The sequence below is a fragment of the Ipomoea nil genome, unplaced genomic scaffold, assembly GCF_001879475.1.
Source record: "Ipomoea nil cultivar Tokyo-kokei standard unplaced genomic scaffold, Asagao_1.1 scaffold1978, whole genome shotgun sequence".
NCBI classification, from domain to species: domain Eukaryota; kingdom Viridiplantae; phylum Streptophyta; class Magnoliopsida; order Solanales; family Convolvulaceae; genus Ipomoea; species Ipomoea nil.
In genome coordinates, this window is record NW_017618406.1 from 637,629 (window position 1) to 656,765 (window position 19,137).

General features: G+C 35.6%; 1 protein-coding gene across 3 annotated transcripts in view; it reads right to left on the reverse strand.

The window, feature by feature from the left end:
* The window catches only part of LOC109147272 (protein argonaute 5), a 91,156-nt gene extending 74,732 nt beyond the window's left edge, over positions 1-16,424 (reverse strand). The window contains exons 1-22 of one of the 3 annotated variants that reach the window (XM_019294923.1): positions 15,877-16,423; positions 15,216-15,416; positions 14,978-15,132; positions 14,693-14,823; positions 14,476-14,579; positions 14,128-14,234; positions 13,765-13,900; positions 13,572-13,688; positions 13,383-13,490; positions 13,239-13,310; positions 12,942-13,055; positions 12,688-12,856; positions 12,465-12,589; positions 12,248-12,385; positions 12,000-12,142; positions 11,855-11,917; positions 11,710-11,773; positions 11,483-11,618; positions 11,281-11,354; positions 11,079-11,173; positions 10,953-10,984; positions 10,667-10,868 (exon numbers count right to left, since the gene is read on the reverse strand). In XM_019294923.1, coding sequence (XP_019150468.1) covers positions 10,687-10,868; positions 10,953-10,984; positions 11,079-11,173; positions 11,281-11,354; positions 11,483-11,618; positions 11,710-11,773; positions 11,855-11,917; positions 12,000-12,142; positions 12,248-12,385; positions 12,465-12,589; positions 12,688-12,856; positions 12,942-13,055; positions 13,239-13,310; positions 13,383-13,490; positions 13,572-13,688; positions 13,765-13,900; positions 14,128-14,234; positions 14,476-14,579; positions 14,693-14,823; positions 14,978-15,132; positions 15,216-15,416; positions 15,877-16,353 — 2,943 coding nt within the window. In that variant the 5' untranslated portion in view covers positions 16,354-16,423 and the 3' untranslated portion in view covers positions 10,667-10,686. Of the gene's footprint in view, positions 1-10,445; positions 10,869-10,952; positions 10,985-11,078; positions 11,174-11,280; positions 11,355-11,482; positions 11,619-11,709; positions 11,774-11,854; positions 11,918-11,999; positions 12,143-12,247; positions 12,386-12,464; positions 12,590-12,687; positions 12,857-12,941; positions 13,056-13,238; positions 13,311-13,382; positions 13,491-13,571; positions 13,689-13,764; positions 13,901-14,127; positions 14,235-14,475; positions 14,580-14,692; positions 14,824-14,977; positions 15,133-15,215; positions 15,417-15,876 lie in introns of those variants that run through there. The other 2 variants (XM_019294924.1, XM_019294925.1) reach the window with 2 other exon arrangements.
* Positions 16,425-19,137: the final 2,713 nt, after the last annotated feature.

Here is a 19,137-nt window from a genome sequence, read left to right on the forward strand (position 1 = left end):
CTTAGGATCAACTAGAGATTCGTAGTTGTAAAAGAAAGAAATTAGTTTAGCTGTAAAAGTTACGAAAGAAAAGTACAAATTAGTTTAACAGTTTAAATTATCAATCAGCCAACGTAAATATAGGAATTATCATTGGAAGGGAAAAGACATGCGCATCACTGGCAGTCATGTTTTGTTTTTTTTTTTTATTATTACATGATTAATTTAATTCATTAATGAAATGTAGAGTAGTTTTAAAGTATAATTAAATTAAAATCGCTCTATATATTAGATTAACTTCTTTTTTATTTACTACATAATATTTTAATTTTAATAGTCTTAATTTTTTTTTATTGTAAAGTGTATCCATTCCGAAAGTATGATTATAGGAGAAACATGGTAAGAAGAATACCGTAAATTAGTGGGTCTACTAGAACGATAATCTCATGATTTAAGACCGCAATAGGGTGCACTTAGTCATTTAGGATATTTAGTTTTTGTAGTTGTGGGAGTGTTCGTTCCATTACTCCAAATGTTAAAAATCTGACACTTAGTTCCTCTATTCGTTTGTAATAGTGCATTTGAAAAAAAAAAAAAAAAAAAAAAAAAAAAAAGTGAATGTTGAGTGTGTGGGGTGCACGCTACGTACCCAACGGGCGTGCATCGTACGTGCGCTTGCTAGGCATGTAGGAGTGGTGCTAGTTGGCAATGGCTTCCTCTTTTCCTTCTTTCATATATGGAAAAAAAAAAAAATCCTAAGGCATTACAAGAAAACATGAATAAATAGAATTAGAAAAAACCTAGCTTAAAGCAACAAGAAAGTATGGAAAAAATAATGAAAATTTAAATATAAAGACACGTTAATAACCAGCACTTAGTAATCATGTTTCACTGTCTAATAACCTTAGGATCATTTAGAGATTTGTGTCGAAATTCTTAATATTTTAGCTGTAAGAGAAAGAAATACGAAATTTAGACAGTGTGTGCTTAGTCACTTAAGGCCCTACTTCGGATTGCTTATGGAGTGGTGTATATAAATTATTTATAATTCATATGATTTAAAAGAAAAAATAAGAGTATCAAGTATCTTACAGTTTGATAGTATTACTATTATTTTTTATAATGAAAGTTTTAGGTACGAGTCATATCTCAATCAAAGTTACATAATCTTTATCTTTATCTTTATATATAATAAAGCAAAATTCAATGCCACAAAATTTTCCCTCCAAAACTTTTTTATATTTTTTGTGAAGGTAAATCAAACATATTATTTTTATGAGCACTTATTGTTACAATTATTATCTTTATCCTTGCTATCATATATATATATATATATATATATATATATATATATATATATATATATAGGTAGATGCTCATATGCGGTCACGGCCTTAGGTGAGGCTGTGAGGTCAGTTTACAGCCGTTGATCGAAGTTAATCTAACGGCAACAACATATTAGTTGAATTAAGTAAAGTTTTTCGCGTTTTTGGTAAGCGGGGGCGTTTCAGTAATTTAATGGGATGGGGACGTGAATGTATAAAAGACGGTTTATTTTGTGTGATTTTAAACACGGAAGGAAAGAGAGATCAAGACATCGTTCGTGATCGCGTCGTAATTGGAAGAAGATCAAGATCGCGATCGTGTTCGTGATTACGTCCCAATTGGAATTCGGAGAATATCGCTGGAGATCACAATCGGAAGTTGGACGAGATATCAGTTGCGTTTGCAATTACAGATTATCGCAGTTGGGAGATTATTGAGGTTGAGCGATGGAGCCTGGTATGTTTTGAATTTCTCATCTTTGTAGTTTTAATTTGTCTTTTGTATTACTATGTGTCTGTTATGATTTGGAAGTTTATCGCATGCTTTTTTTATGGATTTGCTGTGTATCGATGTTGACTATGTTGTTGTGTGTTGTTTTGTGATTACGGTTTACTTTTTGTATACTCGTGGTGCATATATTATTTGATGATGTGTATGGCAGTATTAGATTTTATGCATGTATAATGTGCATGTAGGTAGTGTTATTCGTGTGGTATTGGATAAGTTGTGGTGCTTTATTAGTTAACATGTGGTGTGCAGCAGATGTTTTGCAATCTGGTGGTGTTTGTGGAGAAGGCAGTGGTGGTGTTTGTGATAACTCAACTGATGTTTGTGGAGAAGGCAGTGGTGGTGTTTGTGATGAAGGTAATCCCACTGATGTTGGTGTAGAATGCAATGGTGATGGTTGCGATGATGGTAATGTGACTGGTGTTGGAGTAGCAGGCAGTGGTGTGGGTTGTGATGAAGATTATTTGGCTGATGTGGGTGTACAAGGCAGTGTATATGTGTTAGAAACTTCTCCTGGGCTGACTAAGTATTGGCGCCCAGTTTGTGCTGACAGTGTGAAGCCTATTGTGGGGCAACAATTTGTTTCCTTGGATGGTGCTGTTGTGTTTTATAAACAATATGCTGGGATTGTTGGGTTTGATTGTAGGCAGCACTCAATTCGGGAAGATAGGGATGGTGTTGCTGTGGAGAAGCACGTAGTATGTAACCGTCAGGGTTTTAAGCAGAGGGTTTCTAGGGTTGCTAAAACTACTTTGGCGAGGAGACGGAGGGTGACAAATAGGGTTGGTTGTAAGGCTAAGGTTGTGATAAAGCATAAGTCTAATGGGTTGTATGTTGTGCATTATTTTGAGGAACGTCACACCCATTCGATGTGTTCAATTATTGCTAGGCAATTTTTAAAGGTGAATCGTAGTCTCGATGCTGGGCACCAAATGTTTATTGCTAGTTGTGTTCGGGCAAATATTGGGTCTGTTCGGTCATATAGGCTGTTTAAAGAGATTGTTGGTGAGTATTCCAGTGTCGGGGCTACAGGTGTGGATTTTAAGAATTTCAAGCGTGACCTGATGGCGTACATTCTAAATGGTGATGCTCAATTATTCATAGACACGCTATTCAAGAGACGTGAGTTGTGTGAGGCATTTGATTTTGAATATGATGTTGATGAAGGTGATCAGCTTTCAAGGGTTTTTTGGGCGGATGCAGTATCTAGGAAGAATTTTGCGTTGTTTGGTGATGTTGTTTCATTTGATGCTACATACCGTACTAACAGGTTAGTATTTATTTTTATTGTGCATGTTGTATTTGTCTGTGGTGCATGATTCCATACCTTATGGTGTGTCTTCTTAGAAGTATGGTGTTGATTGCTTGTTGTGTTGTAGGTATAAGTTGGTGTTTGTTCCATTTACTGGAATTGATAACCATAAGAGATCCATCACCTTCGGTGCTGGTTTGCTTACGAGGGAAGATGTAGACTCATATGTGTGGCTTTTGGAGAAATTTAAGAAAACTATGTGTCATAACCCTATATGTGTTGTTACTGATCAAGATCCAGCTCTCAAGGTTGCTGTTGCTCGCGTGTTTGGTACATCAAAACATAGATTTTGCATGTGGAATATAATGTGTAAGGTTGGTGAGAATGTTGGACCAATTCTATCTCAAGATGAAGTGTTTAGGAGGAAGTTGAATGGCATTGTCTGGAACAAATCACTGGACTCCAAGTCATTTGAGGAGGCATGGAGTTGTATCATGGAGGAATATGGTTTGGGTGACAATGGTTGGTTTCGTTACTTGTTCGAGTCTCGTACATATTGGGCATCCCCATATTTTCACGACGAGTTTATGTCAGGACTGGTTAGGACAATGTCTCGATCAGAGTCTCAAAATAGTTTTTTTGGTACGTTCTCTAATGGTCATTCTAGTTTGGTTGAGTTCTTGGTGCATTTTGGAAGTGCTGTTGGTGCGCAGCGTCATGCACAAGCAAAATTGAATGCTGATTGTGAATCTTGTTTTCCTGTTTTGAAGACACCATTGGCTTTGGAGAAGCATGCAATGGATGTTTACACCATTTCTGTATTTTATGATGTTCAATTAGAGATTTGTGCAGCTTGTTATTCGTGTCAAGTGGTGTCTTTGTGTGATTGTGATGGCCATGTGTCATATGAGATAAAAGATGGTGCCCAACGGGCATGGTATGTGGAGCTAGTCTTGTCTGACTATACTGCTACATATTCTTGCAAGATGTTTGAGCGGACGGGGTTCTTGTGTAGGCATATTTTTTTTGTGTTTAAAGATCGTGGGCTTGAGAGTATTCCTTCTAGGTATGTGGTGTCTCGGTGGACAAAGGGTGCTTGTTTGAAGCCAATATTTTATATTGATGATACAATTGTTGATCAATCTTCTAAAGTGGAGAATGTTAGGATTTTTACTAATCTATTGTGGTCTGACATATATGCTTGCGTGGGCTTGGCCGATGGTAATATAGAACGTTTGTCACATCTACGACGTGTTATTTGTGAGCAAAGGCATTTATTTCTCCAAGAGGGGAGTGAGGATGGCAGTGGGGTGGTGGCTGGTGGCAGCAAACAAAGTGTGATCAATTCATTTTGTGGAGATGTGTCTCAGGGTTCAACAGTGGAGGTGCGTGATCCTATTCAAGCTAAGAACAAGGGTAGCGGTAAGCGGTTGAAGAGTACAAGGGAGAAAGCTGCTAGCAAGTGTGTAAAGCAATCAAGGAAATGCCATACTTGTGATGAATATGGTCATAATAGTAGGGCATGCCCTTTAAATGGTTAGATACAGTTGTGTAGTTTGATTTCGGACATATATGTTTTCACAGTTGCGTACAATTCTTATAACACACAGTTATGCATTTTATTACAGTACTTGGTATTTTTTAATAAACAGTGTGGTGCATTTAAGAATGTCGGATGTTTTTATATTAGAATGGTGTGTTTTATTCCGTTTTGTGGTGCATTTTTATATATAGACTTATGTTGGTTGTAATATATTGTGTGGTGCATTTTATTTCACATGTTGGTGTATTTTGCAAGTAAAAAGTGGAATGGTGCATGCTATTTGTTATAATGGTGTTTTTGAGGTGTCCTTTTAATCTTTCGAATCTTAATTTTTCATCCCCCTGCGGGTTCACAACTGTGTACAGCTGCAAAGTTCAATGATGCAGTTGTTAGATTTGTAGGGGTTTTACAGGTGTAGTTACTTTTATATTATTTGCTTACACTTGTCCAGGTTGAAGCAACGAACTTTGTAGACCCTCTCTCTCCTTCACGAATGTTTAGTATGGCCGCCCAAGCATCAACTATAGATACTGGAATCTCAGTATCTGGCGCCATTAACAGCATATCTCTCCAGTAGATTACCCGTCCTTCATACCTGAATAGTTCCTGCTCACTGGTAATAATGTATTGTATAAGCAACAAAAATATTAATACATCATTATTAAATCATACACCGAAGTTATAGCAGTAACACACCATTAGAAGTTAATATTTCATTTAAAGAGAATACACCAATATATATAGAGATATACACTAATAAGTATTGAGTATCACACAAAACCTAAGCAAACTAATGTCACCACCTGATGTGTCAACACAGACAACCATATAAACACACCAATAGTTATCAAATAATGCACTAGTTAATATATGATAATTATACACCAATATTATTATACAATGCACCAAATATATCTTAGAAATACACCAAGTAGAATGTGTTGTGCTTACAGTTCTGGGTTAGGATTTTCTAATACCCATTGTCTGATTGATTCCTCTATTGAAGTTATTGGGGCTTCCAGATCAGTTGCATATATTCGGGCCTTAGGTCTGATTGGGCTGTTCCAGATCAGTTGCATATTTTCTAGCTGGTCTCTTTCCTTTGTCCAATGGTTGGGGTGGGGGTGGTGGATCTGAAGCAGGCCCCTCTTGAATTTGGTCTGCCGGTGTGACCTGTAACATTTAGATTTTAATTTTTTTTTCTTTTTGTCACGTCGCCAATTTAATACAGTGCATTACCTCATCATTGTTATCAGCAGGTGCATCTAGTTCAGCACTCTGTCCATCTTGTTGTCCTTCAGATGCTTCTTCACCCTCATTCATGTTCAGCTCTACTTCCTCATTTTCTGCAGCCTGATCAATGTTTTTGTAGTCTCGTGCAATATCATTCACGTCCGCCCATTGTCTATTTTGTTCATCTTGTGTCAATCCAAGGCTGAAAGATGGCATATCATTTAGAAAATTTCTCTTCTTTACTGCACGGACAATCTCATCTACTGCCTTCAAGAACTCAGGGTCACTCCAGTAGGCATCCTCTCGTTGAGTAAAGGTCAGTTTTCCATCATCTTGTGCTCTGAATCCAAGCATTTGCCTAGCAGATTCAAACATCTGTTTGAATGTATCATGCTCCAATACTGCTGCAGGTGCATTTTCAATTAGCTTTGATATTCTCAGCAGACTCTGTGCAATTGACCTAGTGTGGGTGGTAATCTCATCAACAAATTCCTGTACATGAAACACTATAGTATAAACACATCAATACATATTGTAATATACACCAAATATTTATAAAAAATACACCACAGTCAGATAATGCACCATATTACACACAAAATGCACCAATTACCATTGCAGTGGTTGGGTTACCTGTAATCCTTGTGGCAGTGGTGGGGTCTCTTCTTGTGGTGGGGGTGGGGGTGGGGCTTCACAGTGTGTTGTGATCTCCAGTGGTAAGGCAATATCAACGCGTCCATATCCAAATCCTCCAGACTTGAGCTCATCCTGTTGTCGTTGTCGGAGCAGTTTAAATGTCCAGCTATTCATGGCAGGGTAGCTTCTGGGGACAGACCTCCGGTAGAGCACCACACGGTCAACATAGAATACCTGCATTTGGTAGTTTAGATTATTCATAGGGTGATGTGAAAGTAATTACAAGCTTGTTGAGTGTCTATTTACCGTTAGGAAAACAGTTGGACCTCCAAACTGTCCATCACAGCTCTCCAGCCATGCCTTTTTGCTTGCAGTGAGTGAATTGATCAGCATTCTACACCAATTGAGCCTCTTGATGTTGTCAACTTGACGCAAGTTGTCAATGTAGCTTTGGTTCACATAACCATTTATCTGTGGCTCCACCAACACACTCATAACAAGTAGTGCAAAATGTCGTTTGAACCATGGGTCAGCAGCTCTCAATGTCAACATTTTTTTAGCCATCTTGCGTGGGGTGATGTGGCCGTCAGCCCTTCCAAAGATTTTTCTCCAGTCTGCCAGGAGATCAGATACTGCTTTACTTTCCCTCTTAGTGATTTCTATGTCTCCAAGCGGCAGTCCCAATGTTACAGCAACATCTTCTTCTGTGATCTGTAGTTTTTGGCCATTTTGCAGATTCAATGTGTTGCTCCTTGCATCATAGTTTTCAACCAGCCACATCCCCAGTTTCCTTGGAAGGTTTGTGATTTTGAGGTCAAGAATCCTTCACAGCCCAATGTCTTTTATACTCTGGCGTTGTTGTTTGGTTAGGGCATTAATGGGTTTTGTTAGCTGTGTTGGCAGTGGCCTTATCTTTAGGTCAGTATCTTCATTCTCTTGCTCCAATGTATCTATTTCATCATTTGAGCTGTCATCAACTTCTTGTTCATGCACTTCTTCATCTGTCTCTGTTTCATCTTCTATTCTGTCAAGGAATGTCATTGCTTCTTGTTTTCTATGCCTTCGTGGCTTTGACGAGTCTCCTTGGTCTAATGCCTTTCTCTTGTTGTCTGAAATACACAGATGGTAGGACAAAAATACACCATGCATAAAAATTAAACACACCACAACATTCTTTACCAATATTCAAGTTCCAAATCCCATAAATCACCAATAATAAATGATATATACACTACATTGATGTTCACCATAAAACAAAACAACACGTAATGAAATGCCCAGCCTGTAATGCTCAAAAATACACCGACTGTAGGATAAATATGCACAGTGTACAACAAATAAACTCACAACAAATTTTTCACCAGTATTCTAGTTATACATTACAGAAAACACCAATAATAAACGAAATATACACCACAGTAATGTTTATCATAGACAGACAACACGTAACGAGATACAACAAATTCATAATATGAAATACACCAACGGTAGGATAAATATGCACTGTGTACAAAAATTAAACACCCAACAGTTTTTTCACCAATATTCATGTCACAAATACCAGAAAACACCAATAATAAACGAAATATACACTACATTAATGTTTATAATGCACAAATAACATGCAATGTGATGCCCTAGTCTGAAATGTTCAAAAGAATACAGCGATGGTAGGGTTAACATGTTAGTTGACACATTGAAGTAAAATATTACAGAATACACTAATAATAAACGAAATATACCATTGCATGCTCGTTGCTTGCCTTTGTTCGCCATTTGTGTGTTTTGTAGCGAATCAGTGTTGTAGAAGACGGTTCGTGTCCCTCTCAGAACGCGGTGGTGTGTTCGGCTATAGTCTCCTCGCTGTTCGTCGTTGAAGTTTCTCGTCGTTGCAGTGGTTCGCCTCGCTTTCGTCGCCGGAGCAGGAGCAAGTTGGAGAGAGTTCGCGACTTCGGGATTGTGAATAGGAAGATGGGACGGGGTGTTTACTTGCAGAAGTGGAGAAGTGATCAGTTCGAATTGAACGAATGGACAATTTTGCCCTCTATGTCGCGGTGATCTTTAAGTGAAGCGCGAAATCATCTCAATTATGGTGCGTTGGATTGGACTTGATCAACGGATGGAAAATGACCTCACCGCCTCACCTTAGTGTACAGCCGCACCTGATCTTGCCTATATATATATATATATATATATATATATATATATATATATATAATAAAGCAAAATCCAAGGCCACAAAATTTTCCCTTCCTATTTCATATATGATAGTATGTTGTGATGTTCAATATAAAATTCGATTTTGTATTGCTAAAGAAAAATATGTTTCAGAATGATTTTCATGATTAATGTTTGATTTTATAAAGGTACTTAAATTTTATGACGTGCATCGCACAGGACAAATACTAGTAATACATATTTTGATAAATATTTATTCATAGTGTACACTAGGGTGGGGAAGAAAAAGATCCAAGAAAACAAAATTGACTCAAGTCACACAAAAGAGTTAAATTATACTAAAAACCTTTGTGCGAAGAGTTTGATTGAAATGGTGTTAGAAACAATTTTATTATTACACAAACGTTATTGTGTTTTGAATCCGTACACACACTTTCTCATTAAATACCAAAAATAGTTTTCACATTTAGGTTGATTTACCTCCTTCTGGTCCTTTGTCGACTAGAGTCAAAAGACGAGTTTACTCAATACACACCCTTGGATAGTGATTACATGTTTTCCTCGACACACAAAATTTTTTTAATCTTATGACCATACTTTTAAAAATATATATTTATAAATGACATAATAAATATAATAACAATAAAAAGAAAAACAAAACTATCATTTTTAAACAAATCTATTAAATTATTTTTTTTTATATCATTGTGAATAATCAAATTATCTTAAATTAACTTTAAAATAATAAAAATTGTACTCCGCAATAGATATGTGACAATAATAGTTAATTGTGACACTACATACTAATGATTGGGGATTCATGGGTATATAGGAATCATTATTATCGATCCAACGCGTGGACCCTTAGACAATGACCTAAGGCATGGAATGAAAGTTTACGTACTAAGAAATTGGCATAGAAGGTTCCATAACGAAGAAATGGACAACCATACTTACACTCATATTGATTAAACTAAAATTTAAAATGACTCAATAAATAATAAATGAAATTTAAAAAGGAGTTAATACTATTTTTAATCTTCTATAATGATTTTCTCATTTTTTTTATCATTACTTCTATAATTGTTTAATTTTAATTCTCAAAGTATTGATATCTTCCTACTTTTTTTTAGCCTGGTATGGTTAATGCATTATGAGTTGTTGGCTTTCAAAAAAAAAAAATTACTTTTGATAAATTTTCTATCAGTTGTAATTTAAGACAAAGATAAAAATATAATTTCATTATCATTAGACCACCTCAAATTAAGAAATACATAAATAATAATTTGATATGAAAAATGTTTAAACGATTTGACATGATTTAGGACTTTTTTTTCTTTGAATTTTGGAATATTTAGTTAGATTAGATGATAAAATTATATTTTAAAATTTATCTTAAATGATTATCGAGTACTTGATAATAAATTAACATAAGAATCAAAAGTAACAAAAAATCAATACTTGAAGACCAAAATTAATAATATTAATTAACGTTAAAAATCAAAAGAAACAAACAAAATAAATATAAATATACTAAGCAATTATTAGCAAAAGCTGATGTCCTTCCAGAAAGAAAGAAAGACTATTAAAAATGATTAAAAGTTTTAAAAGTGAAATTTTGTAGTGATAATGGTGTCCATTATTTGATTAAAGTTCATGCACTTTATTGAGTTCAGATTAAGAATTGGAAACATTTCAATATTTCCAAATGCAACACCATAAGAATACCTAATTCTCCGTATTTCAAATAAACAAAATTGAAATACATGGTTTTAAGTGAAATCTACCATATGTAAATACAATAAATACGCAAAAACACAAGAAGTTAATAATTTTCTTGTTTTCAAACTTGACTTTGTGCCTGACAAAACACCAACGTTTGAATTATCCTTGGATATCTATCTCCAAGATGGCAAAAAAAACAGCACTAAACAAAAGCCAAGTTGAATAGCAAAAAACAATTAAGTACTTTTCTTCCACAGCAAAACAACTAAGTATTTTTCTTCAGCAGTAAAACAACTAAGTATTTTCTTCAGCAGTAAAACATAACAGCCTTCACATTGTCCTTGATTATAGGCAATGGCTTAACATTAGCATCCCTGTCCCTTGTAGCCCTGCCACCACCGGACTTTCCAGAAGATCCATCTGATATTTCATCCTCAACATAATACCTAGCTCGAAAGGCAGCCAAATGTGCATAATATGCAGGTGGAACTGCATAGAAATGAACAAATTGTTAATCATCAAACAAAACACCAGATCGAGTAAAGACCAGGAAAATTAGAGGAAAACACTAACCAATGGAGACTGATTTAGTGCACCGAGCATATCTGGGGCAAACAAAGTTAATGATTTAAGTATTATTCCACCTTCCAAGTATTATAATGTAACATTCTAGTGTAAATAGAGTTTCAGAACTCTTACGTGTAACACAGGCAGTTTGTCAAGTTCTGCAAGGCATCTGCAGTGAATCTGTTCTCGTCAAACAGCACATGGTAATGGGCAGGACGGCTGGTCCCCTGAGGAAAGAAGAATGGAAACCAAAGATATATGTATAAAGAGATGTCTTAAACATAATCGCAAAATCACTAACCACCAGCATATATGGGTTTATTGCAAAGTTTACCTGGATACCAGCATGGCTGCAAAGGTAGAAATCAAATTCGGTCGGGTGGCAAATCTTCGTATCAACCACAGTACCTGTCATTATTTATTATTATTATTATTATTATTATTATTATTATTATAAAAATAATAACAAAACAAATTGTTGTAATCCATATAGGCAGTACAAAGAACTTTCTAAGTATAAAATTAGCAATCCAAACCTGGCAGTATGTTGCCACTTTTATCTGTCATTCTACGATCCCCATGATTCACAGGGAACAAGCGGGTGTGATGCCTCTTCTGCACCACAACAAAGGTAACTGGAGGGAGATAATCAGCCTCCAACGAACAGCATGCCTGAGCAGAACAATAAAACAAAAGTTGAAAGCTAGATAGATAATGAAGGGACCTCAGAATAGGACAAACAGAAAAACACACAATTGCATACCTTTCGAATTGCATCAATTTCTTCTAACAAAACTTGGCTGAACTGACCTTCGCTTACTCCATCTCTGATAATTACATATAAGTATAGTCATTACAACATTTGGCATGATCAAAGAAACATCCAAGCCAATGTGACAAGAACTAACCTATAAAAGATGATTCTCTCTGGCTTACGCCCTGTCGACTTTCTGAACTCAATTAATAACTCCCTGTGGTTGTCCAAAAGGGAAAAACGAGAGGAGTTCAATATTGGCAGATTAAGTACTGTATATAGTTTACACAAGACTGTACCTTATCATGCCACTATGAACCAATCCTCTTTGTGGATCCTGATATGTTTTATAAAGGCCCTGGATGATCTCTTCACGATGTGGCTGTGCAGAAACCAGCCCTCTATACTTTGTGACTTGCGGCCAATCCATAGATGCAACCACCTAAAAATATAGAAAAGACCTTAGCTTCATAAAGATGGAAAAGCCAAACTCAAATGTTGCACACACAAAATATAATGAATACAAAAAAAAAACTTGGCAACATACCGCAGCAATTGAAGAACTTGAGTCCTCGCCGGGCTGTGGATGAGTAACATCAGCCCCAAATATAATTGTAGGACGATCAGTGAGGTAAGGTATTTTCCTCTGCACAGCTAGCTCCAGAAAACAGTTTCTTCCACCAACCTATATAACAGGTGTTAAGCATTCCTTTGACCTTAATTAAGGGCAGCAGAACACAATTCTATGGGACTGCAAAGCATACCTTAACATTTATCTTTAGTGCGACGTTTTCAAGATATTGCTTGTTACCATACTTAGATGCTTGTCTAGGTTGACAGCACTGCGAGACAATTCCCAACTCGGTCTCACAAATCCGTTTGATCTTTCCTATATTAACACAATATAACCAAAGAATGTCAAGCACAACAGTACAACACTAGATTAAGTAATCATATATAATCAAATTGACATAGACAGTAGCTCACCATAGGACCCACTAACATCAGGAAGAATAACTATTAGAAGTTGTAAACTTCCACCAGGCTTCATATTTGCAATTTTAGCAGTGCACTCGTTATGAATTTCAATCAGAGTCTTTTCAATTTGTCTAGGATTAGCAGAACGAATACGAACCACTGCCGATGGATTAAAATCCTAAGAAAGAAAAAAGGCATCAAGCAATGTTGTGTAACTCTCGAAATAAAGGTAATTGCAATTTAACTATAAAAACAAGGCATACCATCCCTTTAGTGCAGCACATCTCAAGCAATTCTCCACAAAACCTATCTGGATCATTGCACCTTGAAAAGTTGACACATGTCCAAAATTCCACTCTCGCAGCATCAACCATTTTCTGAATAACAATTCAAGAAAAAAATGCAAAGCCTTAAGAATAGTACAAAATTATTACCCAAAAAAAAAAAAAAAAAATCATGGAGAAATAAACTGAGCAATAATATAAAAACAAAAACCAAAAATGGGGGAAAACAATGAAAATATACTAAAAATAATAATAATAAGACACAGTAACTGGAACCTTATTTATCATGTTCCACTGTCCAACCCTAGGATCAACTATAGATTCACGCCCAGATTCATGATATTTTATCTGTAACAGAAAGAAATATGGAAGTCAGTTTAATAGTCTACATTATCAAGCCAACATAAACCAAGGAATTACCTTTGGAGGTGGAAGGACGCGTGCATCAATAGCAGTAAGCTCAGGAACTAACTGCATTCCAAATTCCCTCACTAGTTCGTCTTTGTTATAATCATTCCTCTTGAGTATCTGCAAGAAAGCATTCCATGTCTAAATAGGGAAACAATACGTAAACAAATTCATTGAAATAAATAAAAACTATAATCTTACATCACCAATCAAAGTCTCCCTCTCAGCAGGACGTTTGCATGCTGCTCTTAGTAACTGAGTTACTTGTCTTTCATTCAGTTTTCTTGTATACCGCTGGCCCTTGACAATTCGGCAAACCTAAGGCAGAAGGTATACAAAACCTCATGATACATCAAGAACAAAAGAGTACAGAAAAAGAGATAACTAAGAGTACCTCCATTGGATAATATACAGGTTTGGCATCACTGCCGGATTGAATGGCAGGCAACATGGGATATCGGAGTACAATATTGTATTTCTGCTTGAAGTATTGGGCTACAGAAGTCTCCTCTCCTCCATCAAGTTTAAACCTTCTCTCAAAAGAAAATTTTGCATTAAAACATATGCAAGAAAGAAATTTGCATTTTAACATTTGTGTACCACATAAGCAATAGAATAATGATAGAAAAATGTACAGCATTCTTCAAAAAGTCATGTCAATTGTCACTGTGGATTAAAGCCAGCTTGATACACCCACTACTTTAACTTTAACAATGATGCTGAAAAAACAATCATTAAGCAATAGAATAAAGCATACTTCAAGTCATGAGGCGGTTTGGAAGAAAATCCAGAGATCTTGACGCGCCGTCTGATTTGACCTTGATGATCGAATTCCACCTTAACACCCTTCAAATCTCTTTTAATCTGCAAAAGTAAAACAACATTTCAAACACAAAACATGAAACTACAACAAGAACAACATTTTTTGAAAAACAAACACCTGTCGTGTAGCACTTGAAGATTAAAGTTTCACAAACTAAACATTGAACTACTACAACCTTTGAAGGAGCTGCATGAGTGGCAAACTTACAATACCTTTATACCAAGATTGAAGATTAAAGTTTCGCAAAATTCAAACTGTGTATTTAAACTTAAAATACCATACCTTTAAACGATCTTGATCTGTTAAAGGCCTACTCAAATCTCTAACAAACTTCTTCACATACTCAGAAACAAAAATGGGTTCATAAAATGCTCTGGCAGACACATCTGCAGCATTAGAATTTCAGACAATTAGAGGTAATTACACATCATTCAAGATAATTAAGTACAGTGTAATGTGTGATATGAGTATCCAACCCCATTTCTTGTAAGTTGCATACCTATATTCAAAGATAGCCCCATTTGACATGGCCGAAGGCTCTGATAAAATCCTTTCCAGTAATCCAAACCATCACCTAGGTGTCCCTCTTCAAACTCATGTGAGAAAAATGATCTCCCCACAACTTCATATCTATAATGGAAAAAGATGAGTATTGCACACATTATACTCTACTTGTACACACCAGCTTAATTATAAACTAGATTATAAGTAGAACAGAATCTCAAAACCAAATTTAAAAAAAAAAAATTAAAAAAAAAAAAAAAATCTAGAATAGATGTGTTACTTGGATGATAGTTTTGCCCTCAAAGCCACATCAAGAACTTGTATGGTTTCTTGTGGCGAATCATGCTGCTTGCGTTGCAAGAATTGTTGAAGATGATAAAGACTATGTTTGGCAGCAAATTTGATTGACACTTTAAATTCTCTTTCTCGCCGCCTACATAACACAAGCAACATGAAATAGGGTGAACACTAAGGAATTATAAGAAAACATTAACATAAAAAAAAATTAATGAAAATTACCTTGAACCCCCATCCTCATCGGCTAACTTCACAACAAAATCTTTATAGACAAAAGGCAATTCCCCTGCAGTATAAGCACTCTTGCCTCCATCATAAGCAAGCATCCTATTGCCTAAGTAGGACCCTTTGTAATTTGTAACTAATTGGCTGATAATCAGCCTGCAAACTTTCTTTGATGTAACCTCAGGAGTAATGCTCACCTACAGAAGTGTATTGCACATGTCAATCAGAAGGGATTTTGAATAACAGAACACAACATTGAAGCAAAATATAAAGCCCTCAACCAAATGTTTGAGAGCCAAGTGCTATCATTATCATAAAACTTTTTGGCTTTGGGTTTTCAAATTGAACTGTATAAGAAACACAAGTAAGATCTGAAAAAAAAAAAATCATGAACAATGATAAAAACTTAAAAACTTTCAGAGAATCCTATTCAGAAATATGTATATAACCCATTATTTCTGAACATGATATCATACATTATTTTCTGAACTCTAAAACCTAAAATCTAGGTATCCACAAATCACAATCACACACAAAACCATTGTAAATGCTCAAATTCAGCACAAAAATGCAAGAGAGATAGTGTAAATCCATATAAATCAAAGATAGAAGCAACGGCATAGAAAATATAGGATGCACTTAACAAAATACACTCACATCGTAGTGATGTAAATCTCGTTCAGCAATCTGAACCAAAAAGTGATTAGCTCGTACGACGCATTTCTGACCTATCGACCCACACCCCGGCCGAGCTGGAAAACGAATAGCCTTTGTCGACGCCGGAGGGAGCACCGGAGACTCGACTTCCGGCTGTTTGGACGAAGATGACCCGACTTCAGACGGTCGAATCGTGAGTTTTTGTTCCATATCGGAGCTCAGAGACTGAGCCGTAATGGTGGCGGGAATCTGGGGAAATGGTGATCCCACACTGTAAGCCGGTGAGGGACCACCACCGCGTCCCCTACCGCCGGTTCCCTCATGGCCGGCAACACCACCACCACGATCACCGCCTCTACCGCCGGGACCACCACCACGACCGCCGCCGCCACGCCCACCGCCCCTACCGCCGGGACCACCACCGCGTTGCGACCGTCCTCGGCCGTCTCCTCCACCGCCGCCCGTACGGCCTGACATTTTTGTGATCGTAATCTCGACGAAAATGGAGTATAATCCGGACAAGGAATACAAGCGAAGAAAATGGTATGACTACTCTACTCACAATATTTGTATTTATAGGCTGAAGAGTGAAGACTACTAGTAACGGAAAGACTGTGAGAGGACGTGGAAAGAGAAAGTGGCGTCGCATGTTCTCTAGAAAAAAATCTCTGTCCGTATGATTATTACAAATTATGATAGAAAAAATAATTTTTTCTCAAAATAAATAAATAGAGAAAATTACCGATTTGGTCCCTTGACTATGAGAATTTTACCAATTTGGTCCTCGACTACTAAAATTACTCAATTTGGTCCTCGACTATGACATTTTTACCTGATTTGGTCCTACGTGTTATTTGCAGGTCAAACCTAAAGGGAAATTTTGGAATTTTAAAAAGGTATCTTCCTTCTTCTTCCCTAAATCTAAGTCGTTTGTTTTATATAGATAGGTTATTTGTTTTCGATAGCAGTCGCAACTTCAATATGCAACCAAAGTGCCGTGAATCATCTTCATCTACCTATAATAATCGAATGATGTTCAAAAATTTGATGCCTTGTACCAACATCATTTTCATCCAGCTATAAGCATCTCCATTTTCGAACATCATTCGATTCTTATAGTTGGATGAAGATGATTCACTGCACTTTGGTTGCATATTGAAGTTGCGACTGCTATCGAAAACAAATAACATATCTATATAAAACAAACGACTTATATTTAGGGAAGAAGAAGGAAGATACTTAGCTTTTTTTAAATCCCAAAATTACCTTTTAGGTTTGACCTGCAAATAACATTTAGGACCAAATCAGGTAAAAATGTCATAGTCGGGGACCAAATTGAGTAATTTTGATAGTCGAGGACCAAATTGGTGAAATCCTCATAGTCGAGGGACCAAATCGGTAATTTTCTCTAAATAAATATAATGGTGTATGAGTTTATTCATATGGTATCTCTATCTCTGTTTGGCAGAGCTTATAGCTTATTTTAAGATACTAATAAGCTATAAACTTTATTTGGTAATGTTCCCAAACTAAGCTCCTAACTTAAAATAAAAGCTTATTTTGGAACGCGATCTTAGGTAGCGTTTCAAAATAAGCTCCTAACTTCCTAACTATTTTTCCATCTTTATTCTTATTATTTTAAAGAAATGACATAATTTACTCGTCCCAATTTAAATCATTTTCTCTTCTCCTTTGTTCGCAACTTTCACCCAAATATTATTATTATTATTATTATTATTATTATTATTATTATTATTATTATTATTATTATTATTATTATTATTATGAGATTTGCAACAATATTGCTACTTCATTATGAGATGCTAGATCATGATAATGCTAATAGTTTTATTTCAAAATGTTAATTCTTTTTAAAAGACAAAATGCTAAATTTTAATATGTAAACAAACTAATTTAAATTTTATGAAGATGTCCTTTTTAGTCTTTTTACATTCATCCGTTTATCAAAAAGCTAATTTTACCAAACACTTTCAATCATAACAGCTCTTCAGTTTTCAGCTCCAAGCTTATAGCTTTTCAGCTTTCAACTCCTAGCTTATAGCTTTTCAGTTAGGTTTGCCAAACAGAACCATAGTAGCTTTTCAATGATTTTTGCAGGTTTGGAGATCCATATGGAGGAAAGAGAGTGAAGAGAGAGAAGACATGAGATTCTCCTGTAAATATTAAATGTTAGACAGTGAAGTCAGCCAGCCTCGCAATGCGTGAGGCGCAACTGTCGTGCCCAGTCTGGCACGTCCACTGCACGTGCCAGATTGGACCCGTAAATCTGTATTTTTTTCTTTTTGATTTTGTTTTTTTCTTTTCTTTTTTCCCGTCTCATTTTTTCTTTTCAGTCACAGCTGTAAAAACTTCTCAAAAATTACAACAAATGATGATGTTCTAATAAAATATTTAAGTGTATAAGAGTAATTTCATCGGTGTGAATTTTTTGATAATTTTTTTGTTTCATGCAGGAGAGAGGGAGAAGAGATATGAGGAAAAAGGAAGAAAAAAAAAACGAGAAAGGAAAAATAAATTTTGACAAAAAAAAGTACAAAATAAAAATAAAATTATAAAAAAGTTTCACTACGCGTACGCGCCCAGTTGGGCACAGCATTTTCCAACACGTGCATGTTGTACGGGTGCTTTATCTCTTTTCCTCATTAAGTAGACTCCACCAATTTTTTGTATTTGCAAGAAAAAATCATGAAAAAATCTCATTCTTTATCTGTTGAAAAATCACATGCTAGTTTTTTCTTCTGAGAAACAATCCCCCCCCCCCCTCCCCCCTCCCCACACACACCAAAAAATCTATTAATAAGATTGCTCTAAGCATTTGGGGGACAAAGTTACTTTATTCATACAAATAATTACCTTAATTTATTAAAGGGAAAATGGCACTTTTTCCCCCTGTGTTATATACTTATAGCATTTTTTTCCCCTATATTATTTAAGTGGCAATTTTCCCCCCTGATATATTAAATGGACATATTTACCCTTAAAATAAATATTTCCTTTATTTTACTTCTCCAACAAATTATAACCACAATTTTTAAAAAATAAAATACATTAATTGTTGAATTTAGAATACTTTAAAAATAAAAAAATAAAATTTTAAAATAAAGTTTGAACCAACAGTTCAAATTGGATCCGAAATTGTGAAACAACGATTCAAACTAAAAACCAAATCACGATTATATATACTTATATGTGAGAGTCAATATAAATGCGAAAAAAACATACACTATTTACAAATATTAT